At 39.8% G+C, this 21369-nt stretch overlaps 1 protein-coding gene across 1 annotated transcript in view; it reads right to left on the bottom strand.

The window, feature by feature from the left end:
* Window positions 1-21369, bottom strand: part of LVRN (laeverin) — a 139719-nt gene that overhangs the window by 93567 nt on the left and 24783 nt on the right. Inside the window, exon 2 of the mRNA XM_040421655.1 lies at window positions 2676-2818. Within this exon, the coding sequence (XP_040277589.1) occupies window positions 2676-2818 (143 nt within the window). The remainder of the gene's footprint in view (window positions 1-2675; window positions 2819-21369) is intronic.

The raw sequence follows: 21369 nt of genomic DNA, 5'->3' as shown, positions 1-21369 counted from the left end.
TTAGTAAGCTAAAATAACTAAAGTAATGCAATACGGTGAAAACAAAACATGATAAACTCAGGATATGCCTCAGAGAACTGGAAATCTTGGCTTGGCATATAGGCACACACTCATACAATATAATTTGCCCCAAACTATGTCTATGTATTTATTCTGACCCCTTAATTTAATATGCATATAATACTTGTATAGCTTTTCATAGAGGAGAGCAACACCAGTGAGTTACAGTCTTCTCACGCTGGAGCGTCATGCAATGCTTATTATTTCCAGGCAGGATCCAATTAAAAATGGCATTTACATTTATACCGCAAAAGAAGTTACCACTCATAACACTTGAGCAACTTTACCAGTTTTTGCTTTGTGCATGAATTAGTCATTTAATTAAAGCGTTCTGCTTTCAGACTATACAATTGTGCATCATAAATAGGAAAGCTACTCTAAGGCTTGAGAAAATGTCTTTTCGAAATAAAAACTTTAATAAAATGTGAACATAAAAGGTTAGGAAACTATCTGTACTACCTGTGTATAACGGCTTGCAACAGAGTGTCATATATATATTGCAGGCCATTACACTGGATGCTGCTTACTCGCAATGTTTTTTCTATGTATGAAATAATCTCATTCTACAAAAGCAGGACTGGTCCGAGTGGACTGATTTCAGTGCAGGTTTTCTCACCCATGCCATGCGCAAGGTGTAATATTTGCAGCAAATCTTGAAAAAAATGTGCAATGGATAGGGCAGGCTGCTGACAAAGGGTTATCAGGAATAGAAAACCATGACTCTTTTCTTCTACACTTGTCCATAGGTTGTGTTTAGTATTGCAGCATTCAAATAAATGCATCCTTCACTGAAATAGATGTGGTGCCTGTTGAGGACTTGGCAGTCATCACAATAGAGGAGATAATCAACGGCTCTTCATGTTAGTTTGCTCTTAAAGAAATAGTCTTGATTACCAAACCAAATAATTTCTAATGTTGATCCAGTTCAAAATGGCTGGCGTATTGTGAGGTAATGGTAATCGTACAGAATAACAGGAGATTTTGGTCCTTTACGGACCTTCATCAACAGTAAATCTGTATTAAGCAAGAAGTATGTGAGGAGATCCAGGAAGGCATTACATACTCCTTGCTTAAAACAGATTTACTGTTGATGAAGGTCCATAAAGGACCAAAGCGTCTGGTTATTCTGTGTGATTACTGTTACCTCATAAAATACCGGCCGTTTTGGCCTGGATCAGCTTTGGAAATTATTTGGTTTGGTAATAAAGACTATTTCTTTAGTCCTCAGTCACTCGAATGCAGTGGTGGACACAACCCATGTGTCAGATCCCGTGGGGTGCGCAATGGACCCTACTAATTTGTGATAGGGTCACTTGGGGTTCCATCACAGTTTCTGTCATTTTAACAGCATCAATATTGGTCCATGCTGTACTATTTTTGTTATTAAATCTGATAGAACAGCTTACAGAAGCCTTTCTAGAGATCAGTTCAGCAGGAGGCTTCCTGCATCAGGCTTTAGTTTATTTTTTTACTAACTTATACAGTGCTGACATATTCTGCAGCACTTTACAAAAATCATCACTTGCTGTTTCCTATCTGAGACTATCCAGTATGTCAATGTGCCCTTGGAGCTTCAAGTGGGTGCACTCAATTTGTAGAAAATCTCCAAGCATGTTCTGCTGGAAATGCCTTGGCTCTATCTACACAGTCGAGTCTGGCTCTCGACTGGAACTCTGCGCAGATTTTTTGTTGGGGTTTTGCCTGTCACTCCCAATGCTTAACTACTGTGCAGCATGTCTGGAATACTCCCACACCTGCCAAATGACCTTTGATGACGTAATTTTCTATCTTCATTTAGAAGGACCTGCGCTGACGTCACCAAACGTCATCAAAGGTCCTTTGGCAGGTCCTAAAAGAAGAAGAAAGAAGAAGATGCCGGCTTCTTCTTTCAACAGGATAAGGTGAGTTAATTTTTCTTTATTTTTTAACCCCTAAAGCCACATTTTACTAAGTATTCTGTATTAAGAATGCCATTATTTTCCCTTATAACCATGTTATAAGGGAAAATAATAAAATATACAGAACACCTAACCCAAACCCGAACTTCAGTGAAGAAGTTCGGGTCTGGGTACCAGAGTCAGTTTTTTATCACGTGCGTGAAAAACGCATTGCACCCGTGCGATAAAAACTGAACATCGGAACGCAATTGCAGTCAAAACTGACTGCAATTGCGTACCTACTCGCACGATTTTCCCTGATCGCAGACGCAACGCATCCCGACCTAATCCGGACACGCTCGTCTGCAAGGGGCCTAAATGTTGATGTAATCTGACTATACTGTCTTCAGGAAAACCCCTTAGAAAAAAAGGTTGGCAGGAACCTGACACCAGAGAACTGGTTTTCTTTCCCTAATGAAAAAAATGGCAAACAGCAGCTCTATAGTGTAGGACACTATAAAACTACTATTTCTCCAGTGCCAGGACTTATCTCAGCTTCATGGACCTGTAAAAATATGATGTACAGTAGAAAAGGACTTTGTGGGTTAATTGCGGGTTTTAGTGGAATAAGCATTAAACCCAGACAAGACATTATCTCAATCATTAAACTTAAAATTTACTATGTTGATGTAAAATATGTCTCAGGAAATAAATACAATGATAACATTTTGCACGTACCTATAGCTGGCATATTTGATAACGCCACGTAGCTTGAATTGTGCACAATTCTAGTTTTAAAAGTTGCTTTAAATGCAGGTTCATCAAAGCACGGGTAAACTGTCCGAGCAGATGTCGGCTCCAGTTCTGATGCAACCAGGACCCTGTGGATAGAAACTGTGACAGTGATCATGACCTCATGCATCATGTGTATGAAATGTTTATAGACTGGAAGGGAAACAGAGAAGGCTATAACAATCAGACAGTATGATGTGCATACAGTATATTTCTATCATTTTCAGTAAATGATGTTGATTTTATTTCTCTTAAAATGGAACAACTAAGGTCATATAGAACTTTACAGTTTTCTCAGAAGGGTGGAATTTCTTTCAAACTCTCCTTTTTTATATATACTACATCTTTAGGGAGTGAGGTCACTTTATAATCTCACTATTTGGAATATCAACTGATTGTTTCAGTTCCTTAAAAATTTCAAGACTTTCTGTCTGGGAATTGTTTAAGTCCAGAGGCTGGAAACCTGTTCCTGTAATGTAAACCAGATTCATGTGCACCATGTAGGTTCCTACACACACAAGAATGTGTCTCTGATAGTTTTTTTTTTTACCAGTAAAAAAACACCAAAATATGCACAATTGCTTCTTTGCCACTTGCGGTTCTTGCTGTACTTGTTGTGATCTAATATTGCATTTTTAAATAAATTTGGCAAATGTTTTTGTGTAGAGATGTTAATCTAGTTTTTAAATGCCACCCCTCTACTGCAGATGACTTTTTTGCAATTTTTCTACTTTTAAGACGCTAGTATAACCATGTGTTTTGTTTTTTTGCTTATTTTTTGCCACCTGCGGTTTTCGTCAAGTTTTTGTGTCATTTTTTGCTGGTATATTTTGCAACAATACGCTTACCCACTTGCGTTTTCTTCATAACATTTTTCTCCTATAGAGAAGATAATGTGAAAATGTCTTAAAAATGCAAAGGTCTCCGATATGATGCACTTCGAAAAGAAGTTCTAAAGGCAAAAAATGCCACCTAATTGACAAAAAAATGCCACCTAATTGACAAAAAAATGCCAGGAGCAAAAAAGAATGCTTACAGGTGCTAAAAATGCCGCTTAAAACACAAATGTGGGGAAAAAACAATAGCAAAATCCTATGTGTAAACCCCCCTTAACGTATACTGATATATACTCTGTGTAACTTTGTAAACTAAATCAGATCCCAGTTTTTGACCACAAATCTGCATCAATGTCATGTGAAGCATCTGCTCAGTTCAGCATCACAAAGTAGAATAGGACTATACCTGATATATGTGTTTTAAGGATGGAAAGAACGTGTATTCTATCGCAACACAATCTTTCCCGTTGATAAATGACCCCCACAGAATAATAAAATATAAGCTAAATGAAGTGATAACATCAAAAGGGAAATATGCAACTGGTGGCATTGTGCTATACTGAAATTAGGTTCATTTCTCTTGTAAATTCTCAATGAAAGAAACAAAATTAAAGTTAATTTAAGACCACTATAATGTAATCATGGAAATATGCTTGTGCACAGCCTGTACCAAGAACAAAGTAGAAGTTTAATCCTCCCAAATCTTTGAATAATGCACAGCTTTGTGAAAATATCTATCAGGTTATCTGCCCCGAGCTGTTCTGAAATAACAGCCACTGTGTGGGCAGTTAACTCTTTGCATTTTATAAAAAAATTTTTTTGTCCAGGGCTATAATTTTAAGATTTTGCTATGATTGTGAAGTTGTGAACATTATTCTTTGTGAGCTAATGACTTTGTACCTTGTAGAGTTTTAATCCTATAACCCTTTAAGTATGGATTACAGTATATTATTTATACGACTCAAAGTAGATTGGATTTTATTCTCGGGGAACACGCTTTTCTAAAGTGCAATTTTCACATTTTTGTTTAAAACTTTATTGCTTTGTGACATTAAAACCATCTTTCCACATAAGTGGTTTCTCATCTGAGCATATCATAAAATAAACACTTAGTGCTGTCTCCGATCGTTGGTAAAGGATCCAGTGAATTAAAGGCTGGAGTATTTACTGCAGATGTCATCTATACACAGGCTGATTTACTAATCCACATATCCATTCCCTGGGAAAAGTACATTAGAAATTCATACGTTCCAAGATATTTATTAGACGGAATCATAAAGTGATGAGAATATCTGGTAAGATGTCTCACATAGATGGGATCACGTACATTGGTTCTGGCATAGTCAAAACTGTAGAAATGACCTATATCTGACTACCAAGAAGTAAGGCTTTGCTTACTTTTGCTATTTTCACTTTCTGCCAGGTGTTCCAGTATTTGTGACAGCAGGAACAGCTCAGTCTGAAGTGCTAGTCTTCCTTTCAAAAATACCAGAAATCCAGAACCTGGCAGACTACTTTCTTAGTTAATGTAAGTCATGAAGATTCATTGGCATCAATTAGATAACAGATTCATCATAGCTGTTATGAACACAACCTGCCTAATATTCACCCCCTGGACACAGTGAGATACAGTGATCTAGTTTAGATGCCACCTCTACACTTAAAGGAACACTTAATCTAGAAATAAGTCAACTAAGATAAAAGTCAACAGGAGATAATTTTGCAGGATTTCATGGAGAAATCCTGCAGAGAACATGGTGTTAATCTCCTGCTCATCTGTTCCATGTCACAGTACATTTAGAGTCATCTTATTGCTTGCTCTGGCATTGTAGCCTTTTTTGCTAGAGTGTTCCTGCATATCTAATGCCACTAGGATCTAGGAATTTTAATAAACAGCAAACTAAGCTGCAAAAAACAGTGTCAGGCAGCTGCTGCCAAGGCCAATAAGATAATGGGTTGCATCAAAAGGGGCATAGATGCCCGTGATAAGAACATAGTCCTACCACTTTACAAATCGCTATTCAGACCACACATGGAGTACTGTGTACAGTTCTGGGCTCCAGTGAACAAGGCAGACATAGCAGAATATTAGGCAGGGGGTGAATATTAGGCAGGTTGTGTTCATAACAGCTATGATGAATGGAGAGGGTTCAGAGGAGGGCAACTAATGTAATAACTGGAATGGGGCAACTACAGTATCCTGAAAGATTATCAAAATTAGGGTTATTCACTTTAGAAAAAAGATGACTTAGGGCAGATCTAATTACTATGTATAAATATATCAGGGGTCAGTACAGAGATCTATCCCATAATCTATTTATCCCCAGGACTGTGACTGTGACGAGGGGACATCCTCTGCGTCTGAAGGAAAGAAGGTTTGTACACAAACATAGAAGAGGATTCTTTACGGTAAGAGTAGTGAGACTATGGAACTCTCTGCCTGAGAAGGTGGTGATGGTGATTACAATAAAGGAATTCAAGAGGGGCCTGGATGTATTTCTGGAGTGTAATAATATTACAGGCTATAGCGAGTCGGGAAGGAATTTTTTATTCCCCTAAAGTGGGGAAAATTGGCCTCTACCTCACAGTTTTTTTTTGCCTTCCTCTGGATCAACTTGCAGGATGACAGGCCGAACTGGATGGACAAATGTCTTTTTTCGGCCTTATGTACTATGTTACTATGTTACTTGGATTTTGCAAAGGCTGCTTCATTTCATCTTGTGCAGGTCCTAAAATCTGACAAGTATACTGCTGTGTGCATATTTCTTTTTTGATATTTCATTCTGCAAGCCATGAATCCTGTTTATATCATCAGCGTCCTTAACTTGGTTCCAGATATGTCTAAGGGCGATTATAAGCTGTTAAAGGTCATGTAATAAAACTCTCTCTGAACTTTTTAAGTAATAACAGATTAATGCCCTTCATTTTAACTTTAACAATACATTTGCCACAAATGATCTAAAGCGTTTGACCCAGAAACCTTTTGAAATGCTGCTTGTTCTTAGAAATAATGTTGATTTGCAAAACCTCATCAGATATATATATATATATATATATATATATATACATACATACATACACAAAATTATATACAGTAAAAGTTTACAAATCTCTTCAGAAGTTGAAAATGGTTTTCTATTGGATATCCTGATCATAATATATGCGAAGTAATGAAAGATCTTTGCAAGGTCATTCCGTATTAAAGTCTGTTGAAAATAAGGAAACCACTGAGTGAGCTGCAAGCACTTCTCTATCTAGAGTGGAGACTATTCACCCCCCTTCTAGGCATTGGTGGGGGAATGAATGGCTGGACCGCCACCAGCCATACTTGTAAAAACAAGTGGACCCACGATAAGACTGGTATAAGACTGGTGTGCTTTAAATGTCTATTGTCCATATTTGTTCTATAAAGGTATATCATAAAGCAGGACAATTGCCCAATATATATACAGGTGAAACTTGAAAAATTTGAATATCGTGCAAAAGTTCATTTATTTCAGTAATGCAAATTATTAAGGAATTGCATTAATGCAGCTTAAAATTAGAATTTAGTGAAAAGGTTCAATATTCTAGGCTCAAAGTGTCACACTCTAGTCAGCTAATTAATTCATATCCCCTGAGCAAAGGGTACCTCAAAATTGTGACTTTGGGGTTTCATAAGCTATAGGTGTGTCATATGTTAGTTTCACCTTTTAAGTTGCATTACAGAAATAAATGAACTTTACACGATATTCAAATTTTTCAAGTTTCACCTGTAGGTCCATGGTAAAAAAACATCCAGCTTTCCACAATCCATATGCCTAGGAAACACCATACTTATGACTTGCCTCTGGTTAGTCCAGACTTTATTCATAGAACCATTAACCCCTTAATTACCATGCCATTTTGCAACTTTGTTATCAGGCTGATTTTTGCAAATCTGACATGTGTCACTCTATTTGGTAATAACTTTTGAATGCTTTTACTTATCCAAGACATTCTGAGACTGTTTTCTTGTGACACATTGCACATCATGTTAGTGATAAATTTGAGTCGATACAGGCCACCATTATTTATAAAAACATCCTAAATTTACTGAAAATTTGGAAACATTTGTAATTTTCAAAGTTGAATTTCTCTGCTTTTGAGGCAGATAGTGATACCTCATAAAATAGTCATTACTTTACATTTCCCATATGTCTACTTTATGTTAACATTATTTTGTAAATGTAATTTTTTTAAGACGTTATAAAGCTTAGAATTGTAGAAGCAATTCTTAAAATTTGTAAGAAAAATTCCAAACCCACTTTTTAAGGCCAGTTCAGTTATGAAGTCACTTTGTGGGGCTTACAAAGTAGAAACCACCGATAAGTGACCCCATTTTAAAAATTATGACCCTTAAAATATTCAAAACTGATTTTACAAACTTTGTTAACCCTTTAGGTGTTTCACAAGAATTAAAGGAAAGTGAAGATGAAATTTAAAAATTTTCCTTTGTTGGAAGATTTTCCAATTTAATAATTTTTTTCCTGTAACACAGCAAGAGTTAACAGTCAAATTAAACTCAATATCTATTACAATGATTTTGCAGTTTTACAGAAACATCCCATTTTCTTAAAATCATGTTTTTGTGTCTCCATTTTCTGATTATTTTATGAGTGATTGTCTTATGTAGGGGCTCATCGGAATGAGGTGATAGTTTGATTGGCACTAATTTGGGATACATTATATACCATTTTATATAATTTTTTGGGAAGTGAGGTGGACAAAATTGCAATTCCATCATAGTTTTTCTTTTTTTTCATATGGCGTACTCCGTTCTGTAAAAGTAATGTGGTCCTTCTATAGATCAGGTCATTACGGACGTGGCAATACAAAATATGTGTAGTGTATTTTTTTTCTTTCATTTTTAACCAATTATAAATGTGTGGATATGAGAAAAAGTTTGATTTTTGCTTAAACTTTTTTTGTACCCATACCCACTTGGTTCTTGAAGATCCAGTGGGTCTGATGGCTGTACAATACACTGCAATACACTGTATAGTGTACTGCAGTGTATTGTGACTCACAGGATCCTGTCAGGCTTAGATATTATGGCAAACCTGGATGCCTGTGTAAGGCGTCCGGTTCCTATGGTAGCCATCGGGATTCAGCGCAGCGTCCCGATGGTGGAGGGAGCTACCTCACTCTGTTAATCCTTCAAACCATCAGGATGCTGCCACAGCAGCTCAGCAGCCCGATGGAGAGGGCGGGAGCTCCCTCCCTGTTAACCCCCCCAGGATGGCCAAGCAGTAGCAGCAGAGTGTCAGCTGTAAAATAAAGCTGACACTCTGCTGCTACGACCATCACTGGTGCTAGCACTGATGTTGGCCATTTAACCCCTTCCATGCTGCGTTCTGTAGGGACTACCTAACTGTGCAGCCCCGATCTCCTCCACACTCACTAACACACTCACTGACAAGTTGAGATCGGAACTACGCTGTAGGATTTGAGCCTGCCAATTACAGTGATCAAAAGGCAGGGACCGCTCTGATTGGTCCCCTGCTGGGTGCCTGGACAGTTCAGCTGTCCATGACACCCGTTTGCATGCCGGTGTCACTGCATATATACTTGCGGTGACACTTTGATCACATTATGATGCGGTAACTAACACCCGATCATGATGTACACAGTACGTCATAGGTCATTAAGGGGTTAAAATATCCATACAGGATAAGGTTGCAAAAAAACTGCTTTCATCCCAAGTGCAGGACATATTTGTCTTCTGCTGCAAACATAATCATAGACAGAGTAGACGGAGTGTAGACAGATTTATCCTGTAGATCTTCACTCCTTCACAACCTACTGCTCTTTCCTATGCAATGGAACACCACACGGGCCTATGAATGCATGCACGAAATGGAAACATTAAATGTTGTGTCCACTATTAAAGAACCACTCCAGCTACGGTAATTATTTTTGCCTATGCAGACCACCATAAGTTTATTATTAAAGAGCAATATACAGGCTCTTGTGTATGCAGTATCGTCGCTACAGGGGGGCAATTTCCCCCCCAGGTCATTCCTTGCCCCCCCCCTGCTGATTCGCTGCTGCGCCCGGCCGCCTGCACTAGTGATGTCCGGTTCATGAACGAATCGTTCTTTTGAATGGATTCACTGAACCGGAGGAGTCGATTCCTCTGACTGAGCTGATCCGAGTGACAGCTCAGTAAGATAGCAGAGCAATAGAGACGCTGCAGCAGGGAGGAGCGTAATCTGATCCTAGAGTGGAAGCCAGCCCCTCCCCTCTCCGCCCACCCCGGCCTGCAACCAATCAGAGCTCAGGCAAGCAGCTCTGAGTCACACACTGTACAGGAGGAGGAGTCTAAGAATCGAATGAGTCTCAGGTTAAAAGAATCTAAAGATCCGACTTAGTTAGAGACTCATTCGATTCTTTGAGTTAAAAGAACCGTGAGTCACTAGAATAGTTTACACTGAGGCTGATGACCAGGCTGCAGCAGTGATAAGGTTAAGGGACAGACTGGCAGTCAGCAGAGAGATAAGAGAAGTGACAGGACAGAGTTTAGATTACAGGTTGAATTAACCCTTTAGGATCAAATTGGCTTCTCAAGGAGATATATATGTTAAAGGCATCCCTTCTTCTGAAACTTCTGTCTCATTCAGTAGCTATATAACTAAGGGTGGGTTCACACTAGTTTTTTTCCTGTGTGATGTCTGTGCGGACTATTTTATTATCAGCCAGTGTTACTGTTATCAAGGGGCATACTACAGTAAAAGGAATGACAGAATGGAATGCCCATAGACTTTGACAGGGGAAGAGAATGCCCATAGACTATAATGAAGCCAAACGGAATGCCCATAGAGTATAATGGGGAGCAAAGTATCAGATAATTTGTAGGCAAATCTGAAAAAAATATCAAATTATCCTTTACCACAGATCTTCCCCGTGTATAGTAACATCTTTTACAATTGAAAATAACTTTGGATTTTTCTTGTTTTCTATGGAATGACAGTTGAATAGCACAATGGAATGCCCATAGAGTATAATGGGAAGAAAGATGGGCCGTGGAGACGAGAACCATATGACACATCAAATAAATCTTTAGCAGACATACTATCTGAACACAGTAGCATTGATCTAAATTGAGATCAGGTGGGATTATCATTATTTTCTATGGAATAACAAGTGTGAATGACTCCAAGAATGCCCATAGACTATAATAAAGCCAAACGGAATGCCCATAGAGTATAATGGGAAGCAAAGTATCAGATAATTTATAGGCAAATCTAAAAAAAATATCAACTTATCCTTTACCACAGATCTTCCCCATGTATAGTAACATCTTTTACAATTGAAATAACTTTGGATTTTTCTTGTTTTCTATGGAATGACAGTTGAATAGCACAATGGAATGCCTATAGAGTATAATAGGAAAAAAGATGGGCCATGGAGACGAGAACCATATGACACATCAAATAAATCTTTAGCAGACATACTCTTCAAGTTCAGTGGGATTATTTAAAATTTAGATTAAGTGGGATTATCATTGGTTTCTATGAAATGACAAGGGGAATGACACAATGGAATGCCTATAGACTACAATGGGAAGGAAAATATGAGCTCATTTGCAGGTAAATCTGTGTTATGTAGGATATTAACCTTTACCGCAAGTGTTCCCTGGGTAAAGTAGCATATTGTAAAATGAAAATTACCTTGGATTATAACTGTTTTTAAAATGCAAAGGTGAGTGACATAATGGAATGCCCATAGACTATAATGGGAAGTAAAACGTGACTTGGTGTCTGAACCATTCAACATATCAAGTAAATCTTTAGCAGGCTTACTCTTCAAGTACAGTGGGATTATATAAAATGGAGATTAAGTGGGATTATCATTGGTTTCTATGAAATGACAAGAGGAATGACACAATGGAATGCCCATAGACTATAATGGGAAGTAAACTATGAGTTCATTTGCAGGTAAATCTGTATGTAGGAAATTAACCTTTACCGCAAATGTTCCCTGGGTAGAGTAGCATATTGCAAAATGAAAATTACCTTGGATTATAACTGTTTTCTAATGAAAGCAAAGATGAGTGACATAATGGAATGCTCATAGACTATAATGGGTAGTAAAATGTGAATTTATGTCTGAACCATTTAACATATCAAGTAAATCTTTAGCAGGTTTACTCTTCAAATTCAGTGGGATTATTAAGATTGAGATTAAGTGGGATTATTATTGGTTTCTATGAAATGACAAAGGGAATGATACAATGGAATGCCCATAGACTATAATGGGAAGTAAACTATGAGCTCATTTGCAGGTAAATCTGTGTTATGTAGGAAATTAACCTTTACCGCAAGTGTTCCCTGGGTAGAGTAGCACATTGTAAATGTAAAACTATATGGGATATGGAATGCCAATACAGTATAATGGGAAGTAAAATGTGATTTGGAGTGTGAACCATTCAACATATGAAATAAATATTTAGCAGACATAATCTCCAAGTTCAGTGGCAAATAATAAATTGGAGATGAAAGGGGATACAAAGGGTATAATGGGAAGTGGAATAACCCTAGAGAATAATGGAAATAGAATTTTTGAACTAAAGACACAACAGCTTTCCTCCCCCTCACCAACTATAGACCCAGGACTAGGAAAGGGCTCTGATGGGCTCTGATTTTGGGGTGGAGGGTACATGGGGGTAACTACGGGTCCATGCACACTACAGAATTTCCAAGTGGAAAAATTCAGTTCGGAAATTCCAAATGCGTCCCGCCCCAACTGATTTAGTCGGTGCTTGGGCAGCGCAGCCATTGCCGTTACCTATAGCTGGCAGTGCATTCCGCTCAATATTCCGCTGAAAGAATAAACATGTTCATTCTTTCGACAGAGGAATTTCAGTGGAAAACTTCACTGCTGAAATTCTGTAGTGTGCACTGTGCAGCGGAATCCCATTGAATGCAATGGGACTCTGCTGCATCAAAATTTCCAAGTGTAATTCCTGAGCAGAATTTTACTCGTAAAAAGTAGGGGGGAGCTGAAGAAACTCCTATAGCATGTTTGTATTACTGAGAATGAAAACTGACAAGTTTATAGAAAATGTGTAAATGCTTATTTTATTTAAAACTTTTCTTATTTAAAGGGGTAATCCAGGATTAGAAAAACTACAGTTTTCTTCCAAAAACAGCACCACACCTGTCCTCAGGTTGTGTGTGGTATTGCAGCACTATCAAAAATAGGAGAGAGGCAAAAACAAAGAAGGGATAGGAAGTGGGGAGGGGTCAAAATAAAAAGTATACAAATAAACATCGACATTTCTGTTGCATTTCTGTTGCAGCAGGAAAAACATGACACTCCAAGACAAAAAAAGAATGCAGTGGTAAACAAAGGCAGCGCCATAGGGGAGTGTATGAAGTAGCAAAGTACATTGTCAGAGAAAAGGGTGAACAAACACAGGGGGAGATGTATCAAAATCTATACAGAGGAACAGCTGACAGTTGCCCAAAGCAACCAAACAGATTACTTCGTTAATTTTTCAGAGGCTTTTTTTTTTTACAAATTAAGGGTAGGGTCACACTGGGCGCATATGCAGCATATTTGACGCTGTGAGGAATGTGCCGGGCAGCAGAAAATACGCTGTGTATGTGCTAGCAGCAGACACACAGGGCTTTTCTTCGCTGTGTCTGCAGTGAGGTTTGGAGGTGGCCCCGCGCGTCACAGTTACGTCGGTGCGCTCGGCCGGCTTCCGAACCTTACTGCACACACAGGGCCGCGGAGGGAAAGCCCTGTGTGTCTGCTCCTAGCGCATACACAGTGTATTTCCTGCTGTTCGGCACATTTCTCGCAGCCTCAAAAACGTTGCGTATGCGCTCAGTGTGACCCTACCCTAAGGGTGTATTCAAACGTACTGTATCCTGCATATATTTGATGCTATAGATTTGACGTTGTGTTCAGTCATTCTATAGAAAACAGTTATAATCCAAGGTCATTTTCATTTTACAATATGCTACTCTACCCAGGGAGCACTTGCGGTAAAGGTTAACTTCCTACATAACACAGATTTACCTGCAAATAAACTCCTATTTTACTTTCTATTATAGTCTATGTACATTCCATTGTGGCATTCCCCTTGTCATTTCATAGAAACCAATGATAATCCCACTTAATCTCAATTTTAAATAATCCCACTGGACTTTAAGCCTGCTAAAGATTTACTTGATATGTTAAATGGTTCAGACTCCAAATCAAATTTTGCTTCCTATTATAGTCTATAGGCATTCCATTATGTCATTCACCTTTGCATTCTATAGAAAACGGTTATAATCCAAGGTAATTTTCATTTTACAATATGCTACTCAACCCAGGGAACACTTACAGTAAAGGTTAATTTCCTACATAACACAGATTTACCTGCAAATAAACTCATATATGGGCATTCCATTGTGTCATTCATCCTCGTCATTCTGCAGAAAACTGTGATAATTCCACTTAATCTGAACATTAAATAATCCCACTGAATTTGGAGAGTATGTCTGCTAAATAATTATTAAATATGTCAAAAGGTTTTGTCTCTAATTCAAATATTACATTTACATTATTGTCTATGGGCATTCCACTCTGGTCCATTATTCTCTATGGGCATCCCACTTTTCTGTTAAAGTCTATGGGCATTCCACTCTGTCATTCCATTTAGTATGCCCCTGTTATCAATTTAGCACATACAGTTTTCCCTGTGCATTCACTTCACTTGGTTGTACTGTCAGACTGTCACTGTGGGTGACAATGCATTGCACAACAATGCACACCACGGCTCCTGAGTCCTGTCCGCTTCCCTACACTTCCTCACTCAGTCAGAGCTCAGACCAAGTGCCAAGAGCCGACTCAGCGAGTCAGCAAGTGAATCGAAGCATCCGCGCATGCGCACCACCTAAGCTCTTCGCTTCACTGTCAGCGAGTGAACCGAAGATTCGATTCATGAATCGGTTCATGTGAAAGATCCGAACTTCCCATCTCTAGCCCGCACTACTGAGTGAGTGATTCACAAATCACAACACAGACAACATACACAGACAGACATGACAGATGGGGGTGGGGGCGGCGTTCAGACCCAGCGGAGGCAGAGCGTGCAGGGCGGGCGCAGGCTGTGAGTGCGGCAGCCGCAGAGTTGACGTCACCACGTAAAGCTGCGTGCCTGCCCGCCCACGCGAACGCTTGCTTCTGTTCTGCAGCTCTGCTACTGCGTCTGCTAGTGTCAGTGAGCCTGTCTGTGCCCAGCCCAGGCCCCAGCTTCGGACAGGAGAGGTCCAGGGGAGGACTGTGTGTGGCAACTTCCCAAGAACTCTGCCTGGCCCTGCCCTGGCCGGCCCCTAGGCAAGCTAAGAAGAAAACAAAGTAAGAATAAAAAGTTTTTAAAAAAGTATGCACCCCCACTACCTCGCCTCATGGCCTGTCTGCTTGCGCCCAGCCCCTCCTCAACCCTGATACCCCTATAACTTAAGGGTATCAGGGTACATTATACAGGGGTAATATAACTAAGGACCCCTGTATAATGTCCCTTGATAGCACTGAGTCCTCCTCAGTAATATTACCCTTGTATAATGTACCCTGATACCCCTTAGTTATAATATTACCCATAATGTCCCCTGATACCCCTCAGTTATATAACTGAGGGTAATCAGGGTACATTATACAGGGGGTAATATAACTTATATTACCACCGTATAATGCCTGATAGTCCTCCTGAGTAACTTATATTACCCTTGTATAATTATGTACCCGGATACCCCTTAGTTATATGATCCCGGCGGGGTCATATAACTAGGGGGTATCAGGGTACATTATTATACAGGGGTAATATAACTCAGGAGGCCTATCAGGCATTATACGGTGGTAATATAGCTTACATTACCCTGTATAATGTCCTATGATAGCACTCCTCAGTTATATTACCCTTGTATAATGTACCCTGATCCCCCTCAGTTATATTACCTCTGTGTAAGGTAACCTGATATCCCTTAGTTATATAATATAACTAAGGGGTATCAGGGTGCATTATACAGGGGTAACATAACTGAGGAGTGCTATCCTATCAGAGACGTAATACAGGGGTAATGTAAGCTATATTACCCCTTTATAATGTCTGATAGCCCTCCTCAGTTATATTACACCCAATGTACCCTGATACCCCTTAATTATATTACCCCGGCGCCAGGGGCGTAGCGGCAGGGGAAGCGGCTGCTTTAGTATTTTTCAGTAGTGTGATTAGCTGGTGAAAATTATTAGTGCCCCCCCATTTTTGACTGTGTATCTTCTGTGCCCCCCCTATATATTGATCCTAGAGTCGCCATCCTAGAGTCGTGTGTATGCATGCCTTTTGTATCCTTTTTTATTTGATGTGCCAATTATGAGTAGTCTGTAGTGTTGGGCGAGCATGCTCGGTCGAACACTTTTTTACTCGAGCATCGTGATGCTCGGCACATCGCGGTGTTCGGCCGAACACCGCGTGTGCTCGAGCGCAATGCTCGAGTCTCCTCCCCACACGTTTGTTGGCTGCTACGCACCCAATAAACATGCGTGGAGGTACTGGCACTCACTGTAATGCCATAGCCATGTTGCTTACTGGCATTACAGTGATTGGCTGGCTGGAATGCATAGTCGGGTGCTATATAGCACCCAATGACAAGTGGTTCGGCTCAGTCTTATGCCTCATGAACACGGCCGTTGTTTGGGTCCGCATCCGAGCCGCCGTTTTGGCGGCTCGGATGTGGACCCATTCACTTCAATGGGGCCGCAAAAGATGCGGACAGCACTCCGTGTGCTGTCCGCATCCGTTGCTCCGTTCCTCGGCCCCGCAAAAAAAAAAAATATATCATGTCCTATTCTTGTCCGCAAAACGGACAAGAATAGGCAGTTATATCAATGGCCGCCCGTTCCGTTCCGCAAATTGCGTAAGGCACACGGGCGGCTTCCTTTTTTTGCGGATCCGCGGTTTGTGGACTGCAAAAAACGTCACGGTCGTGTGCATGTAGCCTTAGTCAGGGAGACCTGCAGGAGAAGGGACAGATAGTGTAGGAACAGGAATTGTTATTTTTTTAGGCAGGGTTTACTGGTGAAAGGTGTTAGAGACCCAAAAGTCCTTAAGGACCATTGTTTTATCTGTCTGTCATATATATTATTAGCGCAACCTGCGCTAAATTGCGTGCAATTGTTTGGCCGCTGCTGACAGTTACACAACCTCTGCTACATCTGTTGTGTTACAGTCCCCTAACTTTGTTTTACTTGTCTAATGTGAATTGAACCCACTTGTTACCAATGAATGTGATGCCACATGGCCTAGGTAAAAGTAGAGAAGGCCACTACGTTACCGCAAGAATCGGTGCCTTCTCAAACAGTTTATTGGTGGGTGCCTAGTGTGTTGGACCCATCAACTCCCTAAAAGCAGCAGAATCCACTAATATGGCAGTGACTGCACTGACAGCAACTTGGACAGGCTTAAGCTTGTACCCCCGAGAATTGCCAGGCGCCTTGAGTTGTTTTCTGGACATATATTCTGTTGTTGATGGTTGACAACGGAGAGCAGGAGGAAGAGAAGTAGTCTGAGCGGGAAAAGCAGTAACTTATAATGATGATGACGAGAATACTGTTCTGCATGTGGAAGCGGCCTGGCTGCCGCAAAGGAGACAGGGAGAAGGAGGACACTCTTGTTTCACCAGCTGCCGGCCATGTTTATTTCCCCACTGGTGATGCCACTTCATGTGGTTCAATAGAACCTTGGTGCCTAAATTTTTGTTTGAACGCCCATGTTTTTTTTTAGTCCTGCAGATCTTGCACATAGCAATACTGGCATAGAACTGTGGAGAAAAACTTCTAGACGAGAGATACTCACGCAGAGCTAGCAATAACCAAGCTTGGTTTTGGTCTGGCACATTTTGAGCGTGCACCCACAGTATAAATTGCATCACCATTTCCAGAGCTGATCATAATAGAAGCAGTTCTGGCCCCAGCTGTTTTTTGATACGTTGCTTCTGCTCTATATTGCCACCACCCTGCTCCTCTGATGTTACCTCTTCCTCAGCCCCCCAATCCAGCTCCCAGGTCCTGTCCAACACACTTTCATTGTCATCGTCCTCACCATCAACGCCACTTTTATCAGCTACAGATGCCACCACTACTACAACCACCAACACAGCTATGTATGAAGTCCCCTGCCTCCCCCTGAATCTCCTCCTCATGGCAGTCCAAATGCTGATTGTTATAACTCAAGTCATTAACAAGAAAACTATCTTGAGTATCTTCCATAGCACATGGGGTTTTGTTGCCTCTTCTTAGGAAAAATTAAGGTGCCTCACTAGTAGGGGGCAGTGAAGACAGAGAGGATGCACCCAATCACTTCTGTGGGGTTGCAAGGAGGAGAAGGAGTAGGAGGAATGCTTTGACCTCTAGCTCCAAGGCAGACTCTGAGGTAACATCCACATCATTCTGCTGTGATCGAGGAGTGACCCATCCAGTCCACAATCTCATCCTCTTTGTCTTCAATAATAATGTGGCACCTATCATAAACCAGGAGAACTGTGAGCTACTACTACTACTGTCTGGATGGCTGGAGTCTGGTGCAGATGACGAGGCATGGGTCTTTCATTTTGAACTCTTACTATCCAAGACATTTTTTATGAGGACTATAAATGAAAGATTTGGGTACACATGAGAAAATTGTAGTATTGAAATTGCAAGTGTTTTTTTTCCCTGTAATTTAAAGACAGAGGTGCAATTAAATGCCTATCCCCTTCTGCAAACACACTGTGCACTGGTATTGACAATTTTGGTAATAATACAATGTTTGCAATAAAATGTGTGAATTATGCATTCAATATGATGGGTATAACAATGCTATTTTTGTAGTAAAATGTTTTTGAACTACACAGTCTGTTGCAGTAATGTATTCACTAACACATATAACAATGCAATGTTTGTGGCAAAATGCCTGAACTATGTGTATAACTACAATTTTTGCAGTAAAATGTCTGTAAACGACACGATCTGATGCTGTAATGCGTTCGCAAAAATGGATATAACAATGCAATAATTGCTGTAAGATGTCTTTGAACTATACTTTCATTATCACAGGTATAAAAATTACATTATTACAGTATTGCTTTTGCTATAACTACCTGTTATTTTGTAGTAATATGCAATATGTTTAATAACACACCACTAGCATAAAAATTGCATTATTGAAGTATTGCAGTTGCTGTAAATACCTGTTATCTTGCAGTAATATGCAATGGGTTTAATAGCATGAGTATAATGCACTAAAATGTTTTTTTTATGACAAAAATGCAGTTGCTCAGCAGAATGCTATTTGGGTGGTGCTGGCAGCAAAGAGTATGCACTGAGTGTTTTTAAAGGTGTCTGTTTATATCTAGGAAAAATAAATTTCCTGCCAGCGCATAACTGGGTGACAGCCCCTCATTCCCTGAAAGCTTTCCCTGTCTAAATTCCCTAAAACCTACCCAATTATGTCTTCTTATTCTCTTCCTATACTCTGCTTATAGTGTCCCTGTCATACTACATCAGTGGCTTGTGTCTGTAATATCTTTTTGTCAGACACTGCCATATAACACCCTTCTAGGTCAGAAGCTGAACAAGGATTGCCATTCTATGACATTCTCATCAAAGGATGTTGATCCTCTGTCTTCTTACTCCTTCATGTTTTTCCCAACCAATATCCACAGTAAAATGATGCTGGACACGTTTTTATACACATCTGAAACAAATCCAAAGACTCTGAATTCGTTTTGAGGATGAATTTTTGTAGAAGTCGTAATGAATTCCATTAATTTAGAATCAATTTGCTCATCTCTAGTGTACACATATGAAATATTAGGCTTATGGAAAGTCAGATTACATTACCTGCTCTCATTTCCTTTCAATCATATCGAACTAAGCAACAATTCAGCCAGTGTGAGAGTTACTGTAGTCTATCCAACCTGCCTCTTAACTTACCATGCACAGTGTGAAATGACCCTTGCTAGAGAATCAGAATGGCATGACCATCAACTGCATGATTTTCAACTATTTAAAATGGCATCTAAGGGAACTGTAAATGCAAAAATACATATCATTACTCTAAAAAGTGATTTCCATTATATTATTCAGTTTGCAGTCTCAGCTTAATACAGAAGCAATTATTGTTCAGGAGCCTCTGACTGCTGATAAATAAGCTTAGAGATTTCACAGCCATTTCAGTGCTCTGAGAATGTGGAATACTGACACCCCTGAATACCAGTACATGCTTCAGAAAAGGTTCTACAGTTTACAGTAAAGTCTGAGATGACAATTTGCAGGGAAATCAACATGTTTCTCATTCAGAAGTTGCACATAATAGACAGGAAGCAGTGCTTGGTCTCTAGGGTATATCAGTTGGTGATACTTTCTTGTAGCTGCTTGTTTTTCTTGCATTCTAACTATTTGGAATTTATATTTTGCCTATAACATACCTATACTGTTTTGCTACAATACAGCCCCATTGGAAGATAATCATGCCTGAACTGCCTTTGTGATGCCATGGGAGGGGCAAATCCTTTTTTACAGCACTAAGGCAACAATTAAAGGGGTTATCCTACAAATAATTAAAAAAGCTATCTAGAGTAATGCACACCATTAGTGCAAAAAATGCTACTTTCCAGTTTAATTTTTAAAATTTTTATTTTTTTAACTCACCTCTCTGCAGCTCTTCTCTCTTCACAGTTAGGTTGATGCACCTCTCAGGAGTGCACTGAAATCATTCCTTTCTCTGCATAGAAAAAAGACCCACACTCACAGCCCCAGAGATTCCACTAATAAATAGCACTTGTGTGCAATGCCACCCCTAATTATCTTCTCCACTAGAGAGAAATATAACTATATATTTCTATGAATTCAGAAGTACAGGTGAATGGATGAAAGATGCCTGGACCACTTCATCTGTTTCTCTATGAGATCAATACACTGGTACTGAGAGGGCAGAAAAACTACTGAGAATTTTAGCCCACTACTGAATGCAGAATAAAAATAGTTCAATTGCATGTACAGTATATAGCAGTAATACTTTATTTGAAATTCCCTGTTAATTGCATGCTAATTGGAATTGCAAAAAAATTGGAATATTTGGCTTGCAGGTGAATTTTCAGGATGAACCTAAAATGTTCTCTAACCTTTATAGGCTAACTTAAATAGGACCTTTCATCGGTCCAAACATTGTAATATAATTATTAGGCTACATAGAGCGGCTCCCAGGGATCTCACTGTACTTACTATTATCCCTGTGCGCCGCTCTGTTCGCACGCTGTGTCCTCCAGTATCTTCACTGAATTGGTTCTACTAGGCGGAGTCTGCCCTGTTTCACCCTGGGCGTTCCTTCTTTTTTTTTCTCCCAGGCTGTGAGCTCTGCGCTGCAATTGGACAAAGCTACAGCCTGGGAGAAGGAACGCCCAGGGTGAAACAGGGCAGATTCCGCCTAGTAGAACCAATTTAGTGAAGATACCGGAGGACACAGCGTGCGAACGGAGCGATGCCCAGGAATAATAGTAAGTACAGTGAGATCCCTGGGCGCCGCTCTATGTAGCCTGATAATTATCTTACAATGTTTGGACCAATGAAAGGTCCTCTTTAATGTGACCTTCTCTAAACCTTTGAATGCACATGTCCAACTGTTTATTGCCTCAGTACTTTTTGCACAACTTGCTGTTCTCTAACAAGGAGCTTAATAGCAAAATTCACAAGTGTTTAAACCATGAATCGCCTAATAAATTTTTTGGTTCAATTAGAATTGGTATTTAAAC

Source organism: Bufo bufo, chromosome 2 (assembly GCF_905171765.1).
Source record: "Bufo bufo chromosome 2, aBufBuf1.1, whole genome shotgun sequence".
In the NCBI taxonomy this organism is placed as follows: domain Eukaryota; kingdom Metazoa; phylum Chordata; class Amphibia; order Anura; family Bufonidae; genus Bufo; species Bufo bufo.
The sequence above is the reverse complement of the archived record's forward strand: the minus strand, read 5'-3'. Positions and strand labels throughout refer to the sequence as shown.